The 21,060-nt window shown below is 43.5% G+C and overlaps 1 protein-coding gene, 1 long non-coding RNA gene and 1 pseudogene across 21 annotated transcripts in view; 2 read left to right on the top strand and 1 right to left on the bottom strand.

Annotated features, from left to right (window-relative positions):
* The window catches only part of brip1 (BRCA1 interacting DNA helicase 1), a 204,647-nt gene that overhangs the window by 74,507 nt on the left and 109,080 nt on the right, over positions 1 to 21,060 (top strand). For 16 of the 20 annotated variants that reach the window (XR_015859329.1, XR_015859326.1, XR_015859327.1 and 13 more), the window contains 2 exons: positions 12,967 to 13,121; positions 13,455 to 13,653. Coding sequence is in view for 16 of the 20 variants with exons in the window: in XM_088380208.1 (XP_088236334.1) it covers positions 12,967 to 13,121; positions 13,455 to 13,653 (354 nt within the window). In the remaining 4 variants the exon portion in view is untranslated. The remainder of the gene's footprint in view (positions 1 to 12,966; positions 13,122 to 13,454; positions 13,654 to 21,060) is intronic. The other 4 variants (XM_088380210.1, XM_088380202.1, XM_088380200.1 and 1 more) reach the window with 1 other exon arrangement.
* Positions 394 to 19,546, bottom strand: LOC148394793 (uncharacterized). Its single transcript, XR_015859330.1, has 2 exons — positions 17,868 to 19,546; positions 394 to 812 (listed from the first exon to the last, which is right to left on the bottom strand). It is a non-coding gene; the product is annotated as an uncharacterized LOC148394793 (long non-coding RNA).
* On the top strand, positions 7,794 to 9,017 carry LOC148394794 (uncharacterized; annotated as a pseudogene).

The following is a 21,060-nucleotide window of genomic DNA, read 5'->3' as shown; positions in this document are numbered from 1 at the left end:
CTCATAAAATTGGAAATTTTAGTTCTTTGTCAATGACAAAATCAGAATTATAGCAGCCATAATATTAACTCCATGACTGCAACTGCGCTATAGTAACAGTAACTCTACTGTCGCCGGCAACTGCCATATTTCCCGCGTATATCGGCTCTATTGACAATCTTACAAATGAATTCAATGCGACAATGTTAAATGCCATCGACTCTGTGGCGCCGCTACGTCTGAAAACTAATCGTAGATTGCCTACTCCGCGGTTCACAGATGAAACACGTACGCTTAAGCAGTTACCATAATTTCCGGACTATAAGTCGCGGTTTTTTTCATAGTTTGGGTGGGGGGGCTGTTAGGTTCAAAATCAGCAAAAGGATCAGCAGACAAAACCAGTGAGGCAGAATATTGAGTCTTTTCTCGCGAGGAGTGCATTCAGGCTTACAGCAATCCGACTACACTAAAAATCTGTTTTACACTCCTCGCTCTTTTTATTTGGAAATGCCCTACCCACAGTGTGAGACGATTAGCCCTTAAGGGGGGGGGGGGGGGGGGGAAGAGATTGTGGCTTCGTCTCGTAAGAAAAGAAACAAAAAGTAACGCACAAAGTGTTGCGTGCAGATATGGCTATATCAGCAAAACAGTTTAAGCGATATTCCGAGAGATAAAAAGAGAAAGTGACGTTCTTTAAGGAAGATCAGAAGGTTCATGACGCATCGTTTGACGTGTTGTTTTCACGATCTGTTCTGGTGGACGCTGAGCTGTCAGCAGCATCTTGTTTGACACAACCGTCATCTCGCCCCTGACCCAGCCGTAATCCTTCTGTTCTGTTGTACAAGATAAGAATAAGCAAGGCAAAGCAGCAAGCATACTGAACAGTAACATTGTGAATAAGTACTCATTAGAGAACGCATGATAACATATATATACAATTTTTCTAACAGGGGCGACTTATACTCAGGAGCGACTTTTTTTTTTTCACAAATTTTTACTTGATCATTGAGACATCACTTACAAGTATAGTTGACCACTTCCCATGTTATTTTTAGTATAGTTGATCACTTCACATGCTTTTATATCTTTATCTTGAACATATTCAAAACATAAAAAATAGAGAAAAAATCAAACAAAGCAATTAACACATGCTTATGTGTACTATCTCACCGAGGGATAGTGGGAACGTAATTTCAATCTCTTTGTGTGTCTTAGTATATGAAAAAAAATCGACGATAAAGCAGACTTTGACAAAACAACCAAATAAACAAAACAAAAAACTACATCTGAAAAAAAATACATTTTCAGACGAAACTGGATGAGGACGCTCTAAGTTTCACCGCTGGCCGTGACTCATCAACTGGGTGGGCTTAAGAAAAATGGCACCAAAAAGAAACTCATATTTTGCAGGTTACAAACTTCAAGTTGTAAAATATGCAGCTGAAAACAGTAATCGAGCAGCAGAAAGAAAGTTTGGAGAACCGTGATGTACTAATGGATTACTATTTCAAGTGACGTCAGTGGCGCGGCGCGGCGGTTGTTTAAATAAAGGACAAACGTACCCACATAAGGACTACCGGCATCATTAGCGGTGATCATTTCTAAGTGACATGGAGGACAAAGAGTTTGAAGGAATTAAGGATATGGAGTGACATAGAAGGTTTGAAAAACCATTATGGCTTTTACGCACGCCCGGTCCTACTCTACTGAGTCGGGGGCCGGCGCTCGGCCGAGTAGCTGTCCGCGAACGGTGCATGGGGCTCGGACATGGCCATTACGCACGCCCGGTCCTATGCCATGGAGCTCTCGTGTCTGGAAGTCCACGCCGCCACACGCTTGGAAGTTTGTTTTGTTTGATAAAGAGCCGTTTACCAAACCCACGTCTATCCTTGTACTTTGTTAACGCTACAATATAGTTATATACTAGATTTGTGGAGTAAAGACGAGGCTGGCGTCAGGGCGCACGCGCAGCGATGTTGACAAAGGATGAGGAATTTGATTGATGGATTTAATGGATTTAAAGTGCACGGATGGTTTGATAATATTATTGGCTTATATTGTAGTTATTTTAAATATAGTTTATCTATCGTTATATGAGCCTGTGGAATATTTTGAAGTGCAAGCGCCCTCAGCCGCGCGCACCCATTGTTGACAAAGAACGATCGATGGATTTAATGAATTGAAGTGACACCGATGGTTTTATAAACATGTTATTTATGTAATAGTTGTCCTAAATCACTCTATATGTTACGTCAGGCCCGTTCTCAGCTCCTCATTTGTGTTTGTCACGTTAGCATACCTATCATTTAGCCTGTTGCTATCGTATCGAACGATCGATGGACTTAATGAATTGGAGTGACACCGATGGTTTTATAAACATGTTATTCATGTAATAGTTGTCCTTAATCACTCTGTATGTTACGTCAGGCCCGTTCTCAGCTCTTTGTTTGTGTTTGTCAAGTTAGCATACCTATTTTTTAGCCTGTTGTTGCTATCGTTTAGCCTGTTGTTGCTCGTTCATGACTGTTTTTGGTGTGGGATTTTGTCAAATAAATTGCCCCCAAAATGCGACTTATACTCCGGAGCGACTTATATATGTTTTTTTCACTTTTTGGGGCATTTTATGGCTGGTGCGACTTATACTCCGGAGCGACTTATAGTCCGGAAAATACGGTATGTAGAAAGCATGAGCGCAGATGGCATTCAACCAAACTTGGTTTTCCATCAGACATGGCATGACAGCCTCCTGAAATATAAAGATGCGCTTATCTTAGCGAAAACCCGTTATTTTTTGCAAGTCATTAATCTCAATAAAAACAATCCTAAATACCTATTTGATACAGTGGCAAAGCTAACACTACGCCAGCCGACCCTCGATAGCTCCTTCCACTCAGCTGACGAGTTCATGACATTTTTCGCTCGAAAGATTGAATCCATTAGGGATGAGATCAAGATGACCATTCCAATCGCTCAGTCGAGACCGCCGATTACCGGCGCTGACGGTCATGCAATAACGCTCTCAAATTTTAAAAGTATGTCCCTTGAAATGCTTACACAATTGGTTAGTGCGGCTAAACAGATATGTTTACTCGACCCGCTTCCAGCCAAACTAAAGAATTATTTCAAATTTTAGGACCGTCCGTCTTAAATATAATTAATCTGTCTGTCTCCTCTGCGATTGTGCGAACAGCCTTTAAAACCGCTATCATTAAACCGTTACTTAAGCGACCAAATCTTGACCCGGACTGTCTCAGTAATTATAGGCCAGTTTCAAACCTCACATTCATAGCAAAACTTCTTGAAAAAGTAGTAGCGCAGCAGCTTATTGATTACATAGTCGCCAATAATCAATATGAATCTTTTCAGTCTGGTTTTAGAGCTAATCATTCCACTGAGACAGCACTTGCTAAAGTGACTAATGATCTCCTCGTAGCTATGAATTCAAACACTTCATCGGTATTGTTTCTACTCGATCTTAGTGCTGCCTTCGACACTGTAGACTTCGATATTTTATGAGAGCGTCTTAAAAGTTGTGTTAGTATTTCAGGGTCAGCTCTAGGCTGGTTCTATTCCTTTCTATCAGACAGGACGCACTGAGTGGTCCATGGCAATACGTCCTCTGAGCTCTATAATGTTACGTGTGGTGTCCCACAGGGATCGGAACTCGGACCAATTATATTTAATATTCATATGATTCCGCTTGGGGACATAATACGTAAATATAATATTAGTTTTCAATGTTACGCGGATGACACCCAATTATATATGCCGTTATCGATGACAGATCTGGGGGACTGTTGTGATCTTGAGATGTGCCTTGCGGAGATCAAGCAATGGATTCAAGTCAAGTCAAGTCAAGTTTATTTTCATAGCCCTAAATCACAAAGAGTCTCAAAGGGCTTCACATAGCCAAAAATTGACAATTATTCTCAAAGCATCCCCTGATCATAAGCTCCCAAAAGGGCAAGGAAAAACTCAAAAAAACCCTGCCAGGGGAAAATGAGAAACCTTGAGAAGGGACCACAGATGGAAGGATCCCCCTTTCAGGATCACCAGGTTGTAATGGATGCAGAGAGGGCACAAGTAATACATAATATGAAAATCAATGAAAAAATGGATGTCGGAGGTGCCCTCGATTGTCCTGGCAGTGTCTTCAAGGAGGTTGAGCTGCAGTTTCTTCATCTTGAATTGGTCCCCGAGAATCCGCTATCAGCTTTTGCACCACCTAACCCCCTCCCCAGCCAGGGAGGGGGTGGGCAGAGAGAACAACACAAACGCCGGCCAAATCGGCCACTCCAAGTTAGTTAAAGGCCATCTCATAGAAATGTGTCTTTAAACGTGTCTTAAATGTTTCTACTGAGGTAGTAGTTCTAATATCCATTAATAGGGCATTCCAAAGCTCTGGAGCCCGAATAGAGAATGCTCTAGAACCTGCAGACAATTTCTTGGCCCTCGGTGTAACTAAAAGACTAGAGTTTTGCGAACGAAGGTTACGAGACGGAACATAAGGAACGACTAGGTCGACGAGATATGAAGGCACTAAGCCATGCAGTGATTTATAGGTTAGTAGAAGAACCTTGAAGTCACATCTCAAATGGACCGGGAGCCAATGTAATTTGGCTAATATTGGGGTAATGTGATCAAATTTTCTTGACCGTGAGAGCAGCCTCGCAGCGGCATTTTGCACTAACTGTAGACTTTTGATACTGGACTTAGGAAGACCAGAGAATAATACATTACAGTAGTCTAGGCGCGACGTGACGAACGCATGTATAATAGTTTCCGCATCCCCGGTCGAGAGGATCGGACGAATCTTAGCAATATTACGAAGGTGAAAAAACGCAATCCTGGTTATATTCTTAATGTGTTTTTGAAAGGAGAGCGTTTGGTCAAATATTACCCCGAGATTAGTTACAGTATCACTCTGAGTGATAGTACGGTTATCTATAGTTATAGTGGTTTCCTTAAATAAGTGTTGATAACGAGTAGGACCAATTATCAACATCTCAGTTTTATCTGGGTTAAGACGAAGGAAGTTGAGAGACATCCATTGCTTGATCTCCGCGAGGCACGCCTCGAGATTACAACAGTCCCGCGGAATCTGTCATCGATAATGGCATATATAATTGGGTGTCGTCCGCGTAGCATTGAAAACTAATATTATATTTACGTATTATGTCCCCAAGCGGAATCATATGAATATTAAATAAAATCGGTTCGAGTACCGATCCCTGTGGGACACCACATGTAACATTATAGAGCTTAGAGGACGTATTGCCATGGACCACACGGTGCGTCCTGTCTGATAGATAGGAATTGAACCAGCTGAGTGCTGACCCTGAGATACCAACACAACTTTTAAGACGTCCTAATAAAATATCGAAGTCTACAGTGTCAAAGGCAGCACTAAGATCGAGTAGTAACAATACAGACGACGTATTTGAATCCATAGCTATGAGGAGATCATTAGTCACTTTAGCAAGTGCTGTCTCTGTGGAATGATTAGCTCTAAAACCAGACTGAAAAGATTCATATTGATTATTGGCGATCATGTAATCAATAAGCTGCTGCGCTACTACTTTTTCAAGAAGTTTTGCTATGAACGGGAGGTTTGAAACTGGCCTATAATTACTGAGACAGTCCGGGTCAAGATTTGCTCGCTTAAGTAACGGTTTAATAATGGCGGTTTTAAAGGCTGTTGGCACTATCCCAGAGGAAACAGACAATTGATTATATTTAAGACGGACGGTCCTAGAATTGGAAATAATTCTTTAAGTAGTTTGGCTGGAAGCGGGTCGAGTAAACATGTTTGTTTAGCCGCACTAACCAATTTTGTAAGCATTTCAAGGGACACGCTTTTAAAATTTGAGAGGGTTATTGCATGATCCCCAGCGCTAGTAACCGGCGGAGCGATTGGAATGGTATTCTTGATCTCGTCCCTAATGGACTCAATCTTTTGAGCAAAAAATGTCATTTTATTTCATATCCACTCAATTTCGTCAGCTGAGTGGAAGGAGCTATCGGGGGTCGGCCGGCGCAGAGTTAGCTTTGCCACTATATCTAATAGGTATTTAGGATTTTTTATATTGAGATTAATGACTTGCGAAAAATAACGAGTTTTAGCTAAAATAAGCGCATCTTTATATTTCAGGAGGCTGTCATGCCATGCCTGATGGAAAACCTCAAGTTTGGTTAAACGCCATCTGCGCTCATGCTTTCTACATAATTGTTTAAGCGTACGTGTTTCATCTGTGAACCACGGAGTTGGCCATCTACGGCGAGTTTTCAGACGTAGCGGCGCCACAGAGTCAATGGCTTTTAATAATGTCGCATTGAATTCATTTGTAAGATTATCAATAGAGCCGCTGTATGCGGGAAACATGGCGGTTGCCGGCGACAGTAACTCAGATAGCGCAGTTGCAGTCATGGAGTTAAAATTACGGCTGCTATAATTCTGATTGCTCTCTTGTCTTTGACAAGGAACTAAAATTTCAAATTTTATTAAGAAATGATCAGACAGAACAGTAGTGTATGGCAGTACTGCTATATTTGAGGTTGCTAGTCCCCGGGATAATACCAGATCTAAGGTATTTCCATTTTTATGCGTTGCTGCCTGTACGGCTTGCGTAAAACCAAACGTATCGATTAAAGTCTGAAATGCCGAAGTCAGTGGTTCTGACGGTGAATTCATGTGGATGTTGAAATCACCCAAGATAACTATATTATCTGCATTTGTCACTAGATCAGCCACAAATTCTGAAAATTCATCCAGGAAGCCAGAGTAAGCCCCGGGTGGACGATAAATAACAGCAAGATAGAATGACGGTAAAGCAGTGGATCGCGCAATGAGAACTTCAAATGTTTTAAATACGTGAATTGAGCGAGGCCTAAATCTAAGCTCAGAATTTGAGATGAGGGCGACACCCCCACCCTTTTTTCGAGGACGCGCCACATGTGAGCTCACAAAATTTGGAGGCGAGGCCTCGTTAAGTGGCAGCAGTTCATTAGGTTTTAACCAGGTCTCGCAAAGACCAAAAACGTTTAGATTATGTTCCATGATAAGGTCATTAACGAGAACTGCTTTCGTATGAAGCGATCTAATATTCATAAAACCGAGTTTAAGTGTAATCGGTCTATCAGGGTGCGTATCTATCGAAGGATTTTTAAACGGGATGCGAGTAAAATTGTGCCTAACATCACCTCTCAAAAGTTTATTTGCGCGGTGGGATGAAACGACCGTGGGAATTTAATGATGAATATTTGTTACACATGTGAAGTTATCTAAAACAGGCACCGTTTCATCAGCAAGACCAGTAGAAAGTGTGTTTATGTGTACTGCAGCACTATTTAAACTGTCGCGCTCTAGTCTACACGAGGAGCTATGTGTATGCTGAAAGTCTAGCCTAGCGCTAGTTAACTCTAATTTAACAGACTCCAAACCCATCCTCACAGGTGGTCTAATCACCTGTGCCCTGGCCTGCTCTAAAGTGACCTGTCATGAGTGGCTCTGTCATGAGGCCGTCCTTCCTCAGCAGGTCGGGGCGGCCCCAGAAGGAGGACCAGTTATCTATAAAATACAGTCCCTGCTTTTTACAGAACCCAGCCATCCATCGATTAAGGGAGACTAATCTACTAAACCTCTCATCCGTGCCTCTCCCAGGCAGGGGGCCAGAGACAAATACTCGATGCCGACTCATCTTTCTGGCAAGATCACAAGTCCTCGCTATGTTTTTCTTTGTGATCTCTGATTGTCTCATCCTAACATCATTGGAGCCGACGTGTATCACTATGTCCGAGAAGCTAGCGTTGGTGGAACTACGCTGTTGACTAGGCCTATTGCGAGTCAGCTACCTAAGATTAGCTTCTATGTCGGGTGCTCTGCCCCCAGGAATACACATTACCGTGGCTGGATTTTTAAGCGTAATGTTTCGGGTAATGGAGTCACCGATGACCAAAGTGCGAGGGCCAGTAGACCGAGATGACTTTGGACGGCTATGCGTCTTACCTGGCTCATCGCGATTAGCAGGCCGCTTGGGGCTAATGCTAACCGGGCTAGCGGGCTTACTACAGCCCGCGTCTATGTCCGCCGCAACTACTGTTATCGCACTATTCTGCTCTAACTGGCGGACACGTCCCTCTAGCAGAGACAAACTCTCTAAGAGAAGGGTGCAGTTGGTGCACGAAGCCGTACAAACCTCTTGGTCCGCTGCCATACTTTGTGTCCGAAGAGCGACGATCGATCGAGTGGCGTGAGTGCGCCGGCCGCCGGAAGTAGTGACTGCTCAAAGGAGAGAGGATGTCTCTCAACTTCCTTCGTCTTAACCCAGATAAAACTGAGATGTTGATAATTGGTCCAACTCGTTATCAACACTTATTTAAGGAAACCACGATAACTATAGATAACCGTACTATCACTGAGAGCGATACTGTAACTAATCTCGGGGTAATATTTAACCAAACGCTCTCCTTTCAAAAGCACATTAAGAATATAACAAGAATTGCGTTTTTTCACCTTCGTAATATTGCTAAGATTCGGCCGATACTCTCGACCGGTGATGCGGAAACTATTATACATGTGTTTATCACGTCGCGCCTGGACTACTGTAATGCATTATTCTCTGGTCTTCCTAAGTCCAGCATCATAAGTCTACAGTTAGTACAAAATGCTGCTGCAAGGCTGCTCTCACGGACAAGAACATTTGATCACATTACCCCAATATTAGCCAACTTACATTGGCTCCCAGTCCATTTAAGACTTCAAGGTTCTTCTATTAACCTATAAACCATTGCATGGCTTAGTGCCTTCATATCTCGTCGACCTAGTTGTTCGTTATATTCCGTCTCGTAACTTTCGTTCGCAAAACACTAGTCTTTTAGTGACACAGAGGGCCAAGAAAATGTCTGCAGGGTCTAGAGCATTTTCTATTCGGGCTACAGAGCTTTGGAATGCCCTACCAATGGGTATTAGAACTGCTACCTCACTAAAAACATTTAAGACACGTTTAAAGACACATTTCTATGATATGGGCTTTAATTAACCTGTAGTGGCCAATTCGACTGGAGTTTGTTTTCGCTCCCTCTCCCCATCCCCCCCTCACCCCAACCCTCCCCGACAGGGTGGTTAGGTGGCACCCAAGCTCACAGCGGCTATCTGGATTCCCGTGGACCAATTCAGGATGAGGGAACTGCAGCTTACCCTCCTCGAAGACACTGCTAGGACAATCGAGGGCACCTCCGGCAGCTCTTCGCTTTGACTTGGACATCCACTTTTTCATTGATTTTCATATTACGTATTTTATGTGCCCTCTCTGCATCCATTGCAGCCTGGTGATCCTGAAAGAGGGGACCCTTCCATCTGTGGTCCCTTCTCAAGGTTTCTCATTTTTCCTCTGGTTGTTTTTTTTTTTAGTTTTTCCTTGCCCTATGTGAGTATTTTCAACAAGGTTCTTCGAGTTTCGAAGTAGTTTATTTGATATAGACCATTATTAGCCGTCTGTCAGAGGTGAGGCCTACCTGAAAGTGTGGCTTGACAAACAATAAGTGAGATAGGGGAAGGAACGGAGCCTCCGTTGTGAGAAGTTCACAAATTCATAAATGTAAAGACATTGTGGTTTTCTGCAACATATTAACAGCTGTGCAGCATTTTTTTCTCCATCCCTCCACATTGATTAGTCAGATGACCAGTCCGCATCTAATACTGCTTATTTTCTTGAAACTATGGCACTTTCACTTTTAGATGTTGAAAATGACACATATATGCACAACTTATTTCGTCAAACGTTGTTGCTGTAGCAACATGCTGTTTGCCAAGAAAAATTATGCTGAGTTTTTTTTCCAACATTCATGAAAGCTTATGAAACTTGCACGCACATGAGGCCTGGAAAAGCAATAGGGGGTGCTTTTATGATTTAAAAAGGCTCACAAGCACACCCTAGAAATATTCAACCAAGCAGCCCTGTTTCACTTCTGTTTCACTCATGTCCATGAAAACTGGAGGCATATGTGTTGGGTCTAAATACGATTAGACATTAAATCACTCGCTGGAATGAAGAGGAGAAGACAACCAGAACAGGTTTACTCGCGAGGAGAACGATAGAGAAAGCAATCTCAGTTACAACCTCCATCAGTTCTGAGTCCTTTCTCCACGTGCCCCTCTTTTTAATGTTATGGTTGCCCTGGTTACAGAGGCGTTGCTACACTAAAGGGAGGGGGGATTGTGTCTGTAGCAACGCTGATTAGCAAAAGAATGTAGTGTGGTGTGAATTAGCACTTCGTTGTTGGCTCTTGAACCCCCGCAGAGACCGTCCTCAGCCGTCTTCCCTCACAGTTGGCTGACTCCTTCTCGACTGTGGTCAAATACCCTGAAGCACGTTGATTGCCCCTTTGCTGTGGAACAAATGCAACTAGACCTTTGCTAACTTTGTCTACTTGGTAATTAACACATAATAATAATAATAAGTAACTTGTCCTAAACACTTCAACACACATTAAGCAAACGTGAGGTAACCGGTATGCAGTTCCTTAAACAAACATTGAGTAAATATGGGATAACTTTTATGCAACTACTTCTAACTGTATGTAACCTTTAACAAAGAAAAACAGGTCTGATAAACTACAATCTATGAACCAAAACTATATCTAACTGCAAAGGAATGAAGTTCCTGTGAATCAAACAAAGAACATGTCACCTATGCAAATAAGCCTTGCTCATTGTTAGTGAAGGCCTCTTACGGGAACGTAAACACACAGACAACATAAGGACAGGAAGGACACAAATGGCTGACAGGGATCAAAAGACATCCCTATCACTAAAAAGGAAGAACCTAGACAAAAGGAAAGATAAACTCGTAAAGGCGAGGCCTCCAGGTCTGGCAGGCCAAAGCTTCACTTAAAATTATTCCAACAATATGTAACAGCACAAAACCTGCACCAAAAGTCTCTTGGAGCCATATCTTGAACCTAACAGAATGTCCACCACTATTAACTGATGTACTTCTCCTCGAGGGTTATATGATATTACATGATTTCGCTGAGGAGTGTTTAGGCTTTGATTATGAATGAATGAATGAATGAATGAATGAATGAATGAATGAATGAATGAATGAATGAATGAATGAATGAAGGACTGCGCTGGGGAGCTGATGGGTGTCTTCACGGGCATCTTTAATATTGCCCTGCAGCTGGCCATCGTTCCATCATGTTTCAAGGCTGCCACCATCGTACCTGTGCCGAAGAAACTTGCTCCATCCTGCTTCAATGACTACCGCCCCGTGGCACTGACACCCATCAACATGAAGTGCTTTGAGCGGCTTGTCATGGACCACATCAGGTCCATTCTCCCCCCCACCATAGACCCCTTCCAGTTTGCGTACTGAGCCAAACGGTCCTCTGAGGATGCCATCTGCTCTTCCCTCCACTCAACCCTCACCCACCTGGAGAGGAGGGACTCGTATGTGAGACTGCTGTTTGTGGACTTCAGTTCTGTATTCAACACCATTTTACCACAGTGACTCATCTGCAAACTCGACAGAGGCTGGGCCTCAGTACCTAGTACCTCGGCGACTGGCTACTGGACTTCCTCTGTCAGAAGCCTCAGGTAGTACGTGTTGGCAACAATATTGCCGCCAGCATCACGCTGAGCACGGGGGCCCTCCAAGGCTGCGTGCTCAGTCCGCTGCTCTTCACCCTGCTGACACATGACTGCACTGCGACTTACAGCAGCAACCGCGTGCTGAAATATGCCGACGACACGGCTCTGGCGGGTCTCATCACCGAGGGCGACGAGACTCAATAAAGGTCGGAGGTCGACCTTCTGGCCACGTGGTGCAGGGACAACAACCTCCTGCTGAACGTCAACAAGACCAAGGAAATTGTTGTTGACTTCCGGAAGGGTCACACCCAACACCTGCCGCTGACCATCGACGGTGCTGTGGTGGAGAGAGTGAGCAGCACCAGATTCCTGGGGGTGCACATCGGTGAGGACATCTCCTGGTCCACCAACACCGCATCGCTGGCAAAGAAAGCTCAGCGCCGCCTGTACTTCCTGCGGAAACTCAGGCGAGCAAGTGCTCCTCCGACCGTCATGACTACATTCTATCGTGGCACCATTGAGAGCGTCCTCTCCAGTGGTATCACTGTCTGGGGTGGTAGCTGCACTGAATACAACATGAAGGCCCTGCAGCGCATAGTGAACACGGCTGGTAAGATTATTGGTGCTTCACTCCCCTCCCCAACGGCATTTACACCTCCCATCTCACCCGCAAGGCGACCACGATTGTGAGTGATGTGAATCACCTCGCTCACACATTGTTTCATCTTCTGTCCTCTGGGAAGAGGTACAGGAGCCTGCGCTCCCGCACCACCAGACTCACCAACAGCTTCATACTCCAGGCTGTTAGGCTCCTGAACTCTCTCCCCCCTCCTGCGTGACGTCCTGTACTTTTGCGCTATATTCTGACTGTCTGCTGTATGCACACTTGCTCCATTTTTGCTCCTCTTATTTATTATGTTATTTGTTTATTTATTATTTACTCATCGCTCTTATTTATTCATTGTTTGTGCCTTCTTGTTTTTACTTTTTGTGTTGTTTACTTTTATGTATGTTGTGTACTATGTCTTGTCACCGTGGGATAGTGGGAAACATAATTTCGATCTCTTTGTATGTCTTGGCATGTGAAGAAATTGACAATAAAGCAGACTTTGACTTTGAATGAATGAATTTCTTTATTGTTATTTATTATATGTTTAAACAAGCGTGTGATGTTTTGTCAAAGGCTACTTCTTGAGACACACAGATAAGAAAATATGTTATTGAACATCTAACACAATCTAGAATCAGGCCTGGGCCAGTTTAAAAATAAATATTCAATTCCATTGTATGTGTACCCCGAAGGGATGGGAAGGCCTTCATAGCTGCTTATTACTTTTGTTTTTTCTGTGAAATAATGCTGGTCACAGCATTATTAACATTTGTTTCATATATTGCAGCAAAACATGGCTGCAGTGCTTGAAAAGGAGGAGATTATAGGATTTATAAATTGCAAAGATAACAGAATGCAGGTCCCAACGATAAGCTCATCATCATCCAGTATCCTCAAAGGACTCTTCATGGTTCTTGATTTTCTCTACAGAGACAACTGCAGGTTTGAGTCATTCCAAAACATAAAAGCAAATCTATGGAATTTTAAAATATCATAAGATACACATTGCTATTATTGCTGACAATTTCCATCCATTTAGCAATTGACTGTACTGCTTGTCCCTCGAGATTTTAATCTAATGGTACCAGTTCTCAGTATTATTGCATAGACTGAATGTGTGTGTTGTGTGTGTGTGTGTGTGTGTGTGTGTGTGTGTGTGTGTGTGTGTGTGTGTGTGCGTGCACATGTGTGTGTGTGTGTGTGTATTTGTGTGTGGGTGGTGCGTGTGTGTGTGTCTGTGTGTTTGTTTGCGTGTGTGTGTGTGGGAATTTGTAGGTATTCTGAAGACTACAGAGTTGTACTTCAAAAGACATATTCTTGGATAAGGAAAGACATGTCCAACATGAGTGACGCGCAGGGCTTCATGGCCCAACAAGGTCAAACGCAACACCCAAGAGTCAGAGGGAAGACTGGATCTCTGTCACTAAATTTCTGGTGCCTCAATCCTGCTGTGGTGAGATTACCTATGTACTTGGTATGATGTTTGCTACATTTCATTTCAAAATACATTAGATAAAGTATACAGCACAGCTATAAATATTAAATGGAAATATCCCAAAAGCTGTTGTTCTTCCCAGCATATACAGTTTTTAATTTTTTAATTTTATTTAACCTTTATTTACCCAGGCAAACAATTAAGAACAAGTTCTTATTTACAACAGTGGCCTGACCCAAAGAACAATGGCTCTTTGAGGGGGGTGGGTGATGGAGTGCTAAAAAATAAATAAATACATAAAACAAGGTTATATAAATATACAATCAAAAATAAAGAACAACAACCAAGAACAATAAAATATTTAAACTAACAGCTGCAAGAGTCGGTTAAAACTTGTTGTAATTTTTGTTTGAAAACTGTAAATGATGTGATGACAGTGAATTTAAGGGTATTTTGCATAGTATTCCAATCATAAGGTGCAAAGAAATGGAAGGAGTTTCGACCAAAAACTGTACGTACTTTGGGTATGGTGAGTTTAATAAGATTACTGGACCTTAGATTGAGGGAACAATGATGACAGTGCAGGAGGGAGGAGAGATAGGGAGGTGACATCCCGAGTATGGATTTGTAAATGAGGTGAAACCAATGGTGAAGTCGTCAGGTGTGGAGTAATGTCCAATCAATTAATTTATATAAATCACAGTGGTGAGTGGAGAAGTGCGCACCTATGGCAAAGCGGATAGCGGAGTGGTGAAGAGGGTCCATCTTATTGAGAGTGGAGTGGGATGCCATCCTATAGATGGTGTCGCCATAATCAAAAATGGGCAAGATGGTCATTTTGACAAGAGAGTGTCTAGCTGCACGGGTGAAGGAGGCCTTATTGCGATAGAGGAAGCTAAGACGAGATTTGACTTTTGACTGTAGGTGTTTTATGTGGGTAGTGAAGGAGAGGGACGAGTCCAACCATAAACCAAGATATTTGTAACAATTTACAAACGCGAGTTCAGTGCCATCTGCACAAAATATTTTAGGGGTATTGTTGGGAGCGCGAGACCGGTTAAAAATTATGCATTTGGTTTTCTTAGTGTTAAGAAGGAGATGGAGATTATGGAAATATTGTTCAACGGAGGTGAAGCAAAGTTGTCATGAGGATGCTGCAGAATGGAGAGAAGGACCTTCAGAGTATAGGATAGTATCATTAGCATAAAAGTGGATATTTGAACTGCCGACATACTTGACTACATCATTAATGTAAATGGAGAACAGCAACTGGCCTAGGATTGAGCCTTGAGGAACCCCTTTGGAGATGGTGAGAGGGTCAGAATATTATTTTTATTATATTTATTTTCCAATTTAATTTTCTGGAGTCGATTATTTAGGTAGCTGGCAAACCATTCACATGCCTGTGATGACAGGCCAATAATAGAGAGCCTCTGCAGGAGGATGGATTAGATGATAGAGTCAAAGGCTTAAATCAGGTCAATGAAGGCAGCAACACAAATCTGCTTGGAATCCAGGGAAGTAATGATATCGTCGAGGACCTTCAAAGTAGCTTTCGTCCATCCATAGCCAGGCCGGAACCCAGACTGCAGTTCGGACAGGATGTTATTTGAGGCCAAATGAAGACTGAGCTGGTTGTGGACCAGTTTTTCTAAGACCTTAGCCAATCAGGGCAGGATGGCAATAGGTCTATAACAGTTGGGGTCAGAGCCAGAACCTCCTTTAAAGAGTGGAGTAATCAATGCGGATTTCCAGCCTGGAGGAAAGACATACAACTCCAGGGACAAATTAAAAAGCCGCGAGATGGGGGCAGCAATAATGGGAGCAGCAATTTTTAAAAATCTTGGGTCCAACTTGTCGTACTCGTACCTGCCGACAAATTAGTGTCCAACTTAGAGAGTTCCTCAAAAACCTCTGAGGTCAGGATGGGTCTAAAGGAGAACCTCACCGGGCTAGAACACATAGATGAATGTAAAATGGCAGTGGTAGGGGGTATGACTGGAAGGTTAATAGCTGAATTAACAAATTGTTGATTTAAAAGAGAGGCCATAAGAAACTTATTGTATTTATTTTCCAATTTAATTTTCTGGAGTCGATTATTTAGGTAGCTGGCAAACCATTCACATGCCTGTGATGACAGGCCAATAATAGAGAGCCTCTGCAGGAGGATGGATTAGATGATAGAGTCAAAGGCTTAAGTCAGGTCAATGAAGGCAGCAACACAAATCTGCTTGGAATCCAGGGAAGTAATGATATCGTCGAGGACCTTCAAAGTAGCTTTCGTCCATCCATAGCCAGGCCGGAACCCAGACTGCAGTTCGGACAGGATGGTATTTGAGGCCAAAAAAAGACTGAGCTGTTTGTGGACCAGTTTTTCTAAGACCTTAGCCAAGCAGGGCAGGATGGCAATAGGTCTATAACAGTTGGGATCAGAGCCAGAACCTCCTTTAAAGAGTGGAGTAATCAATGCGGATTTCCAGTCTGGAGGAAAGACAGACAACTCCAGGGACAAATTAAAAAGCCGTGAGATGGGGGCAGCAATAATGGGAGCAGCAATTTTTAAAAATCTTGGGTCCAACTTGTCGTACTCGTACCTGCCGACATATTAGTGTCCAACTTAGAGAGTTCCTCAAAAACCTCTGAGGTCAGGATGGGTCTAAAGGAGAACCTCACCGGGCTAGAACACATAGATGAATGTAAAATGGCAGTGGTGGGGGGTATGACTGGAAGGTTAATAGCTGAATTAACAAATTGTTGATTTAAAAGAGAGGCCATAAGAAACTTATTGGTAACAGCAGTGTCACCAAAAGTCACAGCACTGGGAAATAGGGGAGGTGTCAATTTATTTTCCATGGATTTGACTGTTTTCCAAAATGTTTTGGCGTCAGAGAAACAGGATGCAAATTTATCCAGAAAATAGGTGACTTTGGTTTTTCTGATTGCCTGTGTACATTTGTTTTTACATTGCCGAAAAGGAAGCCAATCACTTGGCGACTGGGAGGAACGGGCTTTCCACCATAAGGTGTTCTTTTGATGGATTAACACAGCGAGATCTCGGGAAAACCAGGGACTGCAGCGGTCTTTGATTTGTAGTTTAATGAGCGGAGCATGTTTGTTGATGATTGGTCCAAAAGTCGATTTGAAGTAGGACCAGGCAGCATCTACAGTAGTAAAAGTCCACCACACTGCAACAATGTCCTGGAGAAAGGTGTCTAGGTTAAACTTTTTCAGGGAGCGTTTATAGACCATCATGGGTGGGCGTTTAACCGAAGAAACAGAGCTTATGCAAGCAATAGTGCAATGATCACTCAGATCTTGGCTAAAAACACCAGTCTTATATTTAGAGGGAGCGTTTGTAAGGATAACATCTAGCAGTGTGGCAGAAGAAGGAGATTTCAGGTTATGTCTCGTGGGTTCAGATATAATTTGAAAGAGGTTTAGGGCATCAAATTGTTGCACAACCAGTTCCGGTGGGTTAGTCATATCCCGATTTAGATCACCTAAAAGAATGAACTCAGAGGAGATATGTGGGGCCAAGAGTTCACTGAGGGTAGTCAAAGATGAGACAGGGGCAGAAGGTGGTCTGTAGCAGACAGCAACAGAAAGGGAGAAGTTATTAGACAGTTTTATCTTTACCACTAATAATTCCAATTGCTTAGGGACAGACCTTGATAGGGAAACAGTACATTGCAGATGGTCTTTAATATATACGTAAAGCAACACCACTCCCTTTGGTGGCTCTGTCCTGACTGAAAGCAATGTAACCTGGTATAGAAATTACAGAATTGACAGTACTTTTTCTAAGCCATGATTCTGAAATAGCAAGAACACCAGGAATAGCAGTATGAATCCATGATTTCAACAAATCAAATTTGGCTAACAGGCTACGAATGTTAATATGTAAGAAACCCATATATCTGCAAAAATCAGCACATGACAAATTAGAAACATTCTGATTAAGAATAGTTGGACCTGGGTTTGGATGTACATTGCCTGAGATAAGCAGCATGAGAATAATTAAATTGCGCCTGAGCACATAGATAAAAGGTTTTTTAGGAGTATTGCAGTTGTCTTTCAATGAGGTTTTAACATATAATAGAAAGGGAGAGTCAATGAATTGCTGCAATAGAAAAAAAGGAATACAGTGGAGATTGTAGCCCAGACAGATTAGGAAGTCCTGTATTTCTAGTGATCCAGAAAGTGAGAACGTCTGTGGATAATAGCCTAAATCAGGGGTCTCAAACTCAATTTACCTGGGGGCCGCTGGAGGTAGAGTCTGGGTGAGGCTGGCCCGCATCAAATCGTAATCCACAAAAGTAATCCATAAAAAAGGTCAACTGATCCAATCTTCTCAATTTGAACAAATTAACAGTCAGAACATGCAGAACATGAAGAACAGGAACAGCTCTTCAGAACATAGGCTTCATTTCTACTTCCTCCTACTCCTTGCTGCCAGAGACTTCTTAGATGTTACCAAACAGCTCCTTTTTTTCCGGGCAGACAATACTTGCAGCCTGGATCATGCACTGTTTCACAAACTCGCCGTCTTTGAAGGGCTTTCCAGCTTTTGCTATCATTTCACTCACAACATAGCTAGCTTTCACAGCCGCTTCGTTCTCTTTGCTTGTTTTTTTGAAAAAAACTTGTTGCCTCAGTAGAGATGATTTAAGTTTGGCGACCCGATCCTCTCGCTCATCTCCCAGGTATTTTGCATACTCCTCAGCATGTTTAGTTGAGTAATGACGTCTGATGTTAAACTCTTTGTTAACAGCAACTTTACCCATGCATATTAGACAGGTTGCGACATTCCTGTGCTCAACAAAAAAATATTCCGCCTCCCACTTCTCCTGAAATTGCCTGTGCTCATCCGCAACTTTTCTCTTCACGGCAGGTTTTTGAAACAGACATGACGGGGGGACTAGGTGACAGTGACAAGATATTTCCCTCCACTCGCTCATTCAAACATGTCAAAGTGCTAATTCGCCAATTAGCCAATTGCTAATTCGCCCAGTTGTCACGAGCCTGAGCTACGGGAGCCCATACGTGTCAAAAAAAGTAAAACGGCCGGATGCATGTGCGAAACGAAATGCGCGGGCCGCACGAACACACAGCTTAGATGTCACGCAGGGGGCCGCAAAATATTGTCCCGAGGGCCGCAATTGTCACGCGGGCCATGAGTTTGAGACCCCATCGTGCCACCACCATAGTAGACTATGGCAGGCCTGTGCGAATGACTGCCAGTGGTCCTTCCGGATTGATCCAGAACGCTCAGGCAGATAATAGTCAATATAGGCCAAAAGACCATAGGCAAGCGTCTGTAATAATACATGTTGAAAAGTGCACAAAGTACAGAGGCACTGAGAATGGTGTTCACCTTTTGGAGCAGGCGCCTCCCGGCCTACCCAAGCAACCAGGGTCCCGACGCTGTCGTGGGTCCCGGAACGGCGGTTGCGAAGGGAAGCGATGAGAGAGGACGGGCCCGACTCGAGACTCGTTTTCCGGACTTTTGTCGACCCAAATCCCGCGCGCCAACTCACCGGTTCCGCTCCAGACGAACAACACAGCGGCGTCCCGATACGTCGCCGGCGCACGACACCTAATCGGGCGGCGAGCCGTCAGCGTCTCTCCTCGGCCGGTCTCCTATTGCCCGTGGCACCATCAGCTGATAGGAGGACAAATGCCGCGTCGGGGGTGTCCGCTGTACTCGATTGATCCGCTTCTGCCAGTCCAGCCAGGAGTCTTCGAGGTGATTGGCCTCGAGTCCAAAAGAACGATCCAAGTATGCAGTCCAAAATCGGCGGAATGGAGCTAAGCATGTGGTGTTGTCAAATCCTCAAACAGGGATGCAACATTGGCTGTCACCGTTGAGCAAGAGGACAATGACAAATGTAGTCATTTAGCAGATCTATACATTAAATTAATTAAAAAATTAAATTAAATTAATTAATTAAATTCTCAATGATCATCACACACACATCTGGGTGTGGTGAAATTTGTCCTCTGCATTTAACCTATCCCCGTGTGATTTTGATCTATCCCCTGGGGGAGCGGGGAGCAGTGAGCAGCAGCGGTGCCGCGCTCGGGAATCATTTTGGTGAGCTAACTCCCCAATTCCAACCCTTAATGCTGAGTGCCAAGCAGGGAGGCAATGGGTCCCATTTTTATAGTCTTTGGTATGACCCGGCCAGGGTTTGAACCCACTACCTTCCAGTCTCAGGGCGGACACTCTACCACTAGGTGAGCCACCATTGAGACAAGGCTGTGACCAGCAATCATTCACATTCTTGTCACATCTCCTTCCTCCAGATGAGATTTAGGATTGGAATTAAATAAAGTTATTACTGCCAAATTGAAAGATCCTCTCACTTTAGCCTCTGCTTATATCTCAGACACCTGACAAGGGGAGGTCATTGACACATCCTCAGGCTATGCTCCAGTACCAGTCAAATGTTTGGAAACCCTTTTCGATAACAGCTTCCAATTGTAATTTCATCATTAATTTTATCAAGTACGTACAATAATAAATTGTCGAAGGAAAATAATAAGAGTGCTTCAAGTAACATTTAGGTTTTCAACTGCAGTTTGTCTGTCTGATCACTGACACATAACTAAAAAAAAATCTGATGTGACGTCATGTCATGGCGCTCTACAACGTAGTAAATAAATAGATACATATATGAATAAATAAATATTAGACTGACTATTGAGATTACGGCAGTGATCAACACCAAGAAAACCAAGGAACTCATCGTTGACTTCAGGAAGACAGAGGTTGACACGCACGCCCCCATCCATATCAACGGGGAGGAGGTCAAGCGGGTCGCCAGCTTCAAATTCCTGGGTGTCCAGATCTCTGATGACCTCTCCTGGTCCCTCAACACCTCGTCACTGGTCAGTAAGGCCCACAAGTGTCTCTTCTTCTTGAGGAAACTGAGGAAAGCCCATCTATCTCCTCAAATCCTGGTGAACTTCTACCGGTGTACCATCGAGGGTATCCTCACCAACGGCATCACGGTCTGGTAAGGCAACTGCACAGCCACGGACCGGAAGTCACTGCAGAGGGTGGTGAAGATGGCCCAACGCATCATCGGCACATCACTTCCTACCATCGAGTCGATTTACCAAAAACGGTGCCTGAAGAAGGCCCGCAGCATCATCAAAGACTCTAGTCATCCCAACCACAGACTGTTTACTCCTCTTCCTTCTAGGAAGCGATACCGGACTCTTCGGGTCAAGATGAGTAGACTGAGGAAAAGCTTTTTCCCCTCTGCCGTCATCGCCCTGAACTCCGCAGCACAACACCCCTGTCATCCCCCTGAACTCTTATCATTCTGAACCCTGCAGCACAATAACCCCATCACAACAACACCTGTATTACCTGCATGTACTGTCCATATCTGCATATAATTCTATATAATCTATATATTTATTCATCACTCTAACTCC

This window comes from Syngnathus floridae, chromosome 7, assembly GCF_059516105.1.
Source record: "Syngnathus floridae isolate MCC-2025c chromosome 7, RoL_Sflo_1.0, whole genome shotgun sequence".
Lineage (NCBI taxonomy): Eukaryota > Metazoa > Chordata > Actinopteri > Syngnathiformes > Syngnathidae > Syngnathus > Syngnathus floridae.
Note: the sequence above shows the minus strand (reverse complement) of the source record. Positions and strands in the feature narration are given on the sequence as shown.